This window comes from Hydra vulgaris, chromosome 04, assembly GCF_038396675.1.
Source record: "Hydra vulgaris chromosome 04, alternate assembly HydraT2T_AEP".
NCBI lineage: Eukaryota > Metazoa > Cnidaria > Hydrozoa > Anthoathecata > Hydridae > Hydra > Hydra vulgaris.
In genome coordinates this window covers 23,634,715-23,644,017 of record NC_088923.1, presented here as the reverse complement: position 1 = coordinate 23,644,017, position 9,303 = coordinate 23,634,715, and the positions used below count along the sequence as shown (strand labels likewise).

The 9,303-nt window shown below is 28.0% G+C and overlaps 1 protein-coding gene across 2 annotated transcripts; it reads right to left on the bottom strand.

The window, feature by feature from the left end:
• Positions 1-3,709: 3,709 nt before the first annotated feature.
• LOC136079665 (uncharacterized) lies at positions 3,710-6,175 on the bottom strand. 2 transcript variants are annotated; one of them, XM_065795832.1, is made up of 2 exons: positions 5,931-6,175; positions 3,710-5,479 (listed from the first exon to the last, which is right to left on the bottom strand). In XM_065795832.1, the coding sequence occupies exon 2, from the start codon at positions 5,477-5,479 to the stop codon at positions 3,908-3,910; it is 1,572 nt and encodes a 523-aa protein (XP_065651904.1). In that variant the 5' UTR covers positions 5,931-6,175; the 3' UTR covers positions 3,710-3,907. The 2 variants fall into 2 exon arrangements, with proteins under 2 accessions (XP_065651904.1, XP_065651905.1); XM_065795833.1 differs by having other exon boundaries at positions 5,951-6,175.
• Between the last annotated feature and the right edge of the window lie 3,128 nt (positions 6,176-9,303).

Below are 9,303 nucleotides of genomic sequence, written 5' to 3'. Positions count from 1 at the left end.
AAACCTGTCTTTTATTAGACATTTTGCAACTTTTGAAGATTAACCCTTCTCTCTTATTAATTTAAAAGCACTCCGGTTTATAGAGCTTGTATTTCGCTTTGATTCAAAACAATATTTTATCGGTGAAATATTGTATTGACATCTTATATGAAAGAGTTTAAGTACATTTTGTTTTAATGAAGAACATTCATTAAGATTTGTTACTATTTTTTATGTTTCATGACTTAATGCAAATCACAGTATCTGACAAAACAACGTTCAAATACTTTTAAAAAATCGAATTACTCATAAAAATTTGAAATAAAAGAAAAAAAACTGGATTGGCATCATTTTTAAGTTTGCAAAAACGCTTTAGTGGCTTTCAAAACTTGCTATAATATAGCAAATAAAAAGTTTATACATATTATAATATAGGCTGTTATCTAAATTGAAATCCATAAGATCACGAGGACCTGTTGTATAACATTAATATTCTAAAGCTTCCCTAACTTTTTTTAAGATTTTTTATCTTATATTGTTCTTGGTAAAATACCGTTTTAAGCCTATAGAAACAAAGTAGTACAGTAGTTTTACAAAGTAAAACTGTTTAAAAGTTTAATAAAATTACAGATTTAATTAATAACGTACGGAAGACAGATCCATACTTCAGATGCAATGAACAATGAATCGTTCTACTTATAGCTATTTTCATTTAAAAAAAATGAGATTTTAACAAACTTAGTTGTCTAAAGTTACATTTTTTCAATTTAACCAAATTAAAAATTAAAGCGCGTTTCTCGACGTTAATGATATCTATTAGTTTGAACTCAAGTATTTAAAAACAGAAATTAAGATAGAAAAATAGAATTGTAAATAATCTATTGATTGTTCTTGTAACATTAGTTATATGCCAAATAAATATTATTAATATGTATTGTTTAGTTAAGTTAATAAATATAATTTATTTTCAAAACTTGAATTAAATCGGCTTTCTGAAACATGCTTAATAGGGTGGAGTGAATTTTAGTTTTTTTTACAATTCGTTTAGCCTGGGTGTGCAAAAGTTGTCTATTCATTTCAGAAATACTCTGGAAAAATATCAAAGCTCTAGGAAATTATCTTGAGGTTCCTCAAGACCTTTAAAATTTTAATGGGTCCCTAATATTATGTAAAGAAAAATTTTTCAAAAGTATGTCATGTTGGGTCTCAAAAGAAGCAAAATCTTATAAAGATTTCAAAAATAACAATTATTTTATAAAAAAATTATTATTTAAGATTTTTTTGAAATTATAATTGAAAAACAATTAACTTTTTTCATTTTTAGTTTAAAAGGTCATTTTTTCTGCAATAAACTATAAAATAACAATTTTTTTTTTTAAATAATTGTTATTTTTGAAATTTTTATAAAATTTTGCTTCTTTTGAGACCCCACATGACATACTTTTGAAAAACTTTTTTTTACATAATATTAAGGACCCATTAAAATTTTAAAAGTCTTGAGGAACCTCAAGATAATTTCCTAGAGCATTGATATTTTTCCAGAGTATTTCTGAAATGAATAGACAACTTTTGCACACCCAGGCTAAACGAATTGTAAAAAAAACTAAAATTCACTCCACCCTAATGCTTAAGCTTTAATGTTTAAAGTGGTCTTAAGCTTGGTTTTCTAATAGTTGTAGAAATGTCGTACAACAGTTGTACAACAATAATGCTTTATAATGGAAACATTTTCTTGCGTAAGTTGACAATTTAACATCGGTTGTACATCAAAATTTATGTTCTAAAACAAATGTTGCGGAAATAGAATCAAACCGATTTTGGCAACGATTGTTGTACAACAAAAACGCACAACTATTGCACAACATTCCTATAACTATTGAAAACCAAGCTTTAGTATGAAATATTTGATACTTCGTTTATTGTGAACTTATTTACATTTAAAACGTCATTTAAAATGGGTTTACATAAATTGTTTGAAACGTCACTTAAGGTGAACTTATTTAAAATATTTAAAACTCCGCTTAAAGTGGACTTATTTACGTTTGAAACTTTGAAACGTTTAAAACATTACTTGAAATGGACTTACTTAAATTGTTTGACACCCTCACTTAAAGTAAACTTATTTAAAACACTTAAAACTTCGTTTGAAGTGGACTTAATTACGTAAGAAACTTTTGAACGCTTGAAGCTTCGCTTAAAGTGGATTTTTATATAACATGTTTGAAAGTTTGCTTAAAGTGAATTTATTTAAAATATGTTTGAAATTTCGGTTAAAGTGGATATATACAAAAAGTGTTGAAAAATTTGCTTCAGATGGACTTTAAAATAAGTGTAAAAAAAAAACGTGTAAGGATTGCTCGAAAATTAAGTTTACAAATTATTTTATTACTTTCTTACAGAAAAACAACTTGAACATTACCTTGGCAAACTTCTTATGATTTAAAACTAATAATTTTTTTTTTTTCAATAAAAGTCTATGCATTAGTGACCTCCTTAATTACATTTTTTATGTTATATCATTAGAAAGAAAGGTTTCATTTAAGTTTTATTAGTATCAGGTGTATGATGTCTTATGGAACAAAAGAATTCGAATAAATATTGTAAAGATTTATACACAAAATCTAGTCTCAAATGTAGATACACTTTAAGTGTAGTTTCGAACGGTGACGAAATATACATGGTCAAAATAACAAACACTTAAATTCAAAATTATTCTTTTAAACCAAAACTACCAATTCGCCAACCTTTATAAAAGTTATAACCTGATTAGAAAAACTGGCTATTAACTTCTTTACAGCTATAACTAAAAACTAATCGATAACGTAAAGTGGACTCAAAAAAGTCCACTCTAAGCTAAGTTTTTACGTTTGAAAAGACCACTTTAAGTCAATCTAACAATATATATATATATATATATATATATATATATATATATATATATATATATATATAGGTATGCATATATATATGTGTGTGTATATTTATATATATATATACATATCTATATATACATATTATACATATCTATATATCTATATCTATATATATATATTTGTGTGTATATTTATATATATATACATATATATACATATTATACATATCTATATATATATATATATATATATATATATATATATATATATATATATATATATATATATATATGCTAGGTACGTGCAAACCCGGATTTTACGTAATCGTTTTATTCGGCCAAGTTATGCGATACGTTTTTTCAAGTTTGTTGAAAAGTTGCATAGTATGAACTTGTTTTGCTGTGTTTTTGTTAAGAAATATGAATCAACATAGACTTTTTCTGAATACGGAACTTTAATTTTAAACGGATTTCTTTGCTGTATAACTTTTTCTATTATCAATTTAGTTGTTTTAAAAAATTAGCTTATTGTTTGGATATCAAGTAGGGGAGAGTTGCCTTAATTGGAACACTTTAGGAAAAAATATTTATTAACCAAAGATGGCTTAACTATTAAAACATTTACGAATTAAATAATATAGATATACAACCCTACTATGCTTTTATTAATGATTCGACTCTATTGATCGCACCCTTATTGGATATAAACTTTGATTTTTCAAGGCACCATTTTGTTCCAATAAAGGCAACTGGTCTCCTTGAATGGAACACATATATTCTTTAATTAGGACAGTTCTAATATTTGAATAAATTACAGCTATAAAACTTATGGCTCAAAGGAAAAATTAATTGATTAGCTTTTTAATAAAAGATATTTAAAAGATATAATAACAAATAAAAATTACAACAGATATTTAATCCTTTTTTCGCAATTCATAAGTCTTTTTTTCTTGCAGCTTCTGCACTTGGGATGGTAGTGGTGATATGTGGTGTGCTGTGGTGGCGATGGTGATTTTATTTGATGTGCTCAATTTCATTTGGTCCATGGTGATTGAGTCAAGTGCTACTTTGCTTTCCTGTGGTTTTTGCAATAGTTTGGCAGTTATTGGATTTAGTGTGAGCTTTTTTTTTTGTAGATTTTTTAATTTGTTCGGAAGCTATTTGATTTAGTGTGTGCTTTTGATTTCTTGGTGTCATTTCTAGAGCACGTCTATATGAGGAGCTTGTAAGATCAGCCGCCTGAGTTGTTCGTGATCTTCTTTTTTTGTTTTTTACTTCAAGTGAAACCACTGGCAAAAGAGACAAAGTTGAAACTGAAACATGACATTTTAATTTTTTTTCACTTGATTTATCTGTAGATAGTTTTGTCATCCCATCTATACTTTCAGATGACTGAAGATTGTTTGAAGGACCAACATCAGTAAATGAAGAGGCTGTAAAATCAGAATCAGTGAATACATTTATGTCCAAAGGCCACAACCCACTAGCCTGAAATCCTTTCATAGCAATTCTCAATGATGCTGCCTGACTATATGCGTCACCAAATAATTCTGCAACTTGCCAAGTTGTTACTGGTTGTGATATATGTGACCACATCCATTTTCGCATAGCTTCATCATAGTATGTACCAAGTGGTCCAAAGAACACAACGCCTAATGGTTGCAGTCTGTGTGTAGTATGGGGAGGTAGTGATACCATACGCACTCCAGCATTTCGTGCTAGATATATCGCTGCCAAATTTTTTGAATGTGTAACATGACCATCAAGTATCAACAAAACTTTTGATTGTTTTAAAGGTTTAACAACTTTAATGAAATGATTGAGCCAATCTAAAAAACCTTCATTTGACATCCATCCTTTCTCTTGAGTACTAAATACAGTTCCTGGAGGTGCACCATTTGTTATTTCTGGCTTCATTCTTTTGCGTTTATATATTAACATTGGTGGAACATAAAATCCTGCTGCAGATACACAAACTACAGCTGTTACTGAATTTCCTCGTTCACTACTAGTCATAATTCCAACTCGTTTTTTGCCCCTTGCACTAATAATTTTTATCTGACCATCTTGTACTATTGATAAACTAGTTTCATCCATATTATAAAGTCTGTCTGAAGTTAACTTTTCTTCCATGTATAACTTTGAAAGTAAATTAAAGAAAGATTGCACTCGCTCTTTATTAAAACCTTGTGCACGTGCAATTGATGCTGATTCAGGCCCACGAAGCGACAGTTGTGGGTGCCTTTGCATAAATGCATAATACCACTTTTTTCCTGCCATTCGTGTTTGTTTGTTAAAATTATGTGTGATGTTGTTAGCTTCCGCAATATCAAATGCTAGACGACGAAGATCATCAATCCTTAATGCAAAGTACATCGATTTTAATAATAAACAGTGATCAGCTAGTTCTGTTTCAATTTCATTAGGTAAGGTGGTAAGTCGACCATGAAATTTCACATTTGCAACAGCAACTTTGTTTTTTTCATTTATATGCCTTGACAAAGTTGCTTTTGGAATACAAAATTCATAAGCGGCTTCATTTAAGCTGATTTCTCCTTGTTTTATTGCTTCAACAGCCTTTTTCAAGTTTTCTACTTTCCATTTTCCATATTTTCGTGGTGTTTGCATCTAAAATAAAAGCAAATTACTATGAAGATACATAAGGAGAGTTTTATAATCTTATTACAGGCTTATTTTTTCATATATTTTTTTGTTATTCATATATGATTAAGTTAATTACATACTCATTATATAATCATTATTTTTCATCATTTTTGTTTAGTTAATCATTAATTATATAAATCAAAATCTATATAAACTATATAAAGTTTGCAACTTTATATATTAACTTCTATATACAGTAAAAAACTTATGCTGGGTATATACTTTATGTTGTCTTACAAGTTTGTCCGTTAAATAGAAATGTATAACTTTTGTAAAACTTTTACATTTTATTTTTTACTAAAAGATAAAATGATTTGTTGATTAAAGTATACGATGTTTACAATCAACTTTATATCCTTAGACTATGACTAGACTTTAGACTATGAAAAAATTTTTGTGAAAAATCATTTCATACTTTAAAGCAAGACTAAATACCAATTCCAAAAAAGCAACAAATGTCTAACAATAATACTATGTCTATAAAAGAAATTCGCTTTAAAAAATATTATACAGTCGGACTAATGAAATTTTCTGATAATTCGGACGTCAAGTAGCGTGTTATGAGATGACATCGTTTCAATTACGGCAACTTTTGAAGTTCCATTCTGGGCAACATAGGACCATGGTGTTGTAGCAAAATATTTACATACAAGTAACAACTTACGATTTAAGCTCTTAATATCACATAGACTTGAAACCTTTAAAATTTAAAATTTAAAAAAAATTATCATCAAACTCAATATCGTTAGGCTTCGTAATCGTTTAAATGCAACGATAAAATTAGATCGCAAAAATTTTTTTCTTTAAAAAAAAGTAATTTTATTCACATACGTGCAGTTTTTAAGTTTAAATACTAGAAGTTTCAAAAAATAAAGAAAATTATTTTCTTTACAAGAAAAAATATTCATGAAAGTAGAATAAGTTCCAGTTTCTAAATAAAGCTAAGTGTTCCAATTAAGGAGCTGTTCCAATTTCGGCAACTCTCCCCTATATATTAAAGAAATGCTGGCTCCTTCTTCTAATATAGCCTCTTACCTTTAAAAACCTTTTTTCTTGATACCAGTCAAATTTCATTGAAAAAAAAGCATGCCCAGACATCTTAAAACTATACCCCAATTAGGTAATTATTTTCGACTTTAATAATGCTTTACACAGAGCCCGGGAGAAGGGGGCAGAATGTAAGAGTTATTACAATACAGAAGTTAAATATAGATTATATAACTCAATTGAATAACTGTAATGTAGTTACCAACTGTATTGTCAGTATATTTACATTATTTTGATGTATTATTATTTTTTATTTATCAAAATAGATTAATAAACTAATTTTATTTTCAAGCTATCATGGTTCCAAAAAAATTGAATTTATGGTGAATGCAAAAATTCTTTAACTGATAGTTTCAGATTGTCTCAACAAGCATTGACTCTAATACAAAGTTTAGTACTGTTTGTAGAAATGAACATATTCTTTTAATTTTTACAAAAAATAGTGGGTCGTTAATTAAAACATCTCAGCAAGTCAAGTTTTACATGTTTTTATCTTACACATTTTTAGATAAAAATATGTAAAAACTATGTTAGATGTCTCATAGATAAATCATTGAATTGAGCTAGATATTTTTACAGGGATAAGGACAGTAATCATTATTTTGACTTTTGCAATTAACCTTCTTTAGGCCATATATCAAATTTGCCTAATATTATATTATCATCAGGCTTTTTGGATGTTTCATCGATTGCCAATATGAATGTTTTATATCCTTAAAATCACGAACCATCAACATCTGCAGGTTATAGCAAACAAAATATTACTAAACATATCTTTAGAGAGAAATTAAGCCCTATAAAACAAAAACTAAAAAGTAGGTTATCTTACATGTCTTCTCGGTCAGCTAACTCTTATATAGAACGTAGGAGCAAGATAGCACTGTTAAATGCTGAACTAAACAGAATGCAAAACCAATTACATGTTCTAAGACAAAACTTTAAAACAAAAAAGAAGAAATAATTAAAGTTTTAAGAGCAGAAATACGTGATCTGTAAAAAAAAAAAAAAAAAAAAAATATTACAGTGAGCGGATTCGTCACTTAAAAGCTGAAAAAAATACTTAGGAATTGAATGAAAAGCTTAAGTTAAGGCAACCCAAAACTAAACCCAAAACTAAGCATAATGTCGATGTATTAACAAAAAACAGAGTAATTGCTACTTTGGAAAATGATTTGCTCCAGGAGGAAAGAAATGTAATTATGCCATAAGATGAAAAATATACTCATTACAAATAAGAATGATAGCTTATAATATGTTGTTGTGTACCAACAGGTAACATTCCATATTTTATAAGTAAAAAATAGGGCACTATATGGGTGTTATTTTTATAATATTCCTCATCGAAGTGCTGTTTAGCTAATGGCTCATGAACCTGGCAGTATTTCAGATTTGCAAGCAGCAAAGTATGCTATAAGTTAATGCTACAACACAAGATGGTGTCCACATTAATAGAATTAACTTAACATCTAAAGATAAATGTGAAGTTATTGCTCCAGATCAGTTACCCAAAGGAACTGCATATGATTATGAAAATCATAAATGCACTTCAATTGATTATATGGCATTTGTTTATACAGATCTTTACCAAAGTAGTTTAATGAAAGTTGTAACTTGATTATTCAAAAAATATCTAACACAATTTCAGACAGAGTTGCAGTCAAGCATCATACTATAAGCAAGGTTTGTGCAACCTGGGGAAAAAATTTAAATGAGCTGAACTGTCATTTGCAGTCTCTTGACGCAATTGCAATTTCATGTCGCTCAGCATTACAGTCTCTTAAGAGTGAAATTTGTCGATTGTTTCGAAATGACTGTATGGCAATTAAAATTATTTTAGCTATGAACAAAATGAGGTTTATAGACATCAAAGATGATCCAAAAGGATTTATAAACTTTTTAGAATAAAACGATTTACAACGGAGTATTATTCCAAGGTATTGTAGAAATCTGCTTCTTATTCTTTTTCATACTTGTTTTATTTTTATGAAACATTACTGTGATTTCAATCAAACACTTCATCACTGTTGTAACAGTAAAATGTAAAAGCTTGCAAGCAATTCTGAAAGCGGTATTTTGTAATAAAGCTGCCATAAAAGAAATGTGCGTGCTTGCATTGTTTTGAAAGTCCTTACTGGACCTTGAATGAAAAATTTTTATGTTTCGGCTAAGGAAAGACTTTTGATCATGTTTCTGGTATTCAGACAGAGGAAAAATTTTTGTTAATGATTACAAATCGTAAATCTAATCCAGCTGCTCTGTTTTGCAAAAGAACAAATTTTTTGGGAAAATTTCTTTTTAAAATCAAAATATGCTCCGTTGCAATCCACTAACACTTTTTTGAGCTTTTTTGAGCTTTTTTGAGCTTCATTGATAATCAGCTTAAAAAAATGACACCTGCTTGTCTTGATGCTGTTTGCATTTTCTTTTTGTGCACTTATATTTTTTTGATTTATTTAGTATAAATTGTGTATTAGTGTAAATAGATTATTTCTAATTTTCTACATCTACTCTTTGTTTTTTGATCTTTTAATTTTGTACTCATAAATTGGTTCATTTGAACTTAACAAAATTTAATTATAGTTATTTATATTTAGAAGCAGAAGAGAATGAAGTAGGTATATTTTAAGATATGAAATCTGTTTAACTTTGTATAAAAAAGCTAAAAAAGAATTTGAGCTTAAAAAATTTATTGGTCTTTGGTTTGCTTTATTTTTTCTAATTTTTTAATGATAAAAAAGATT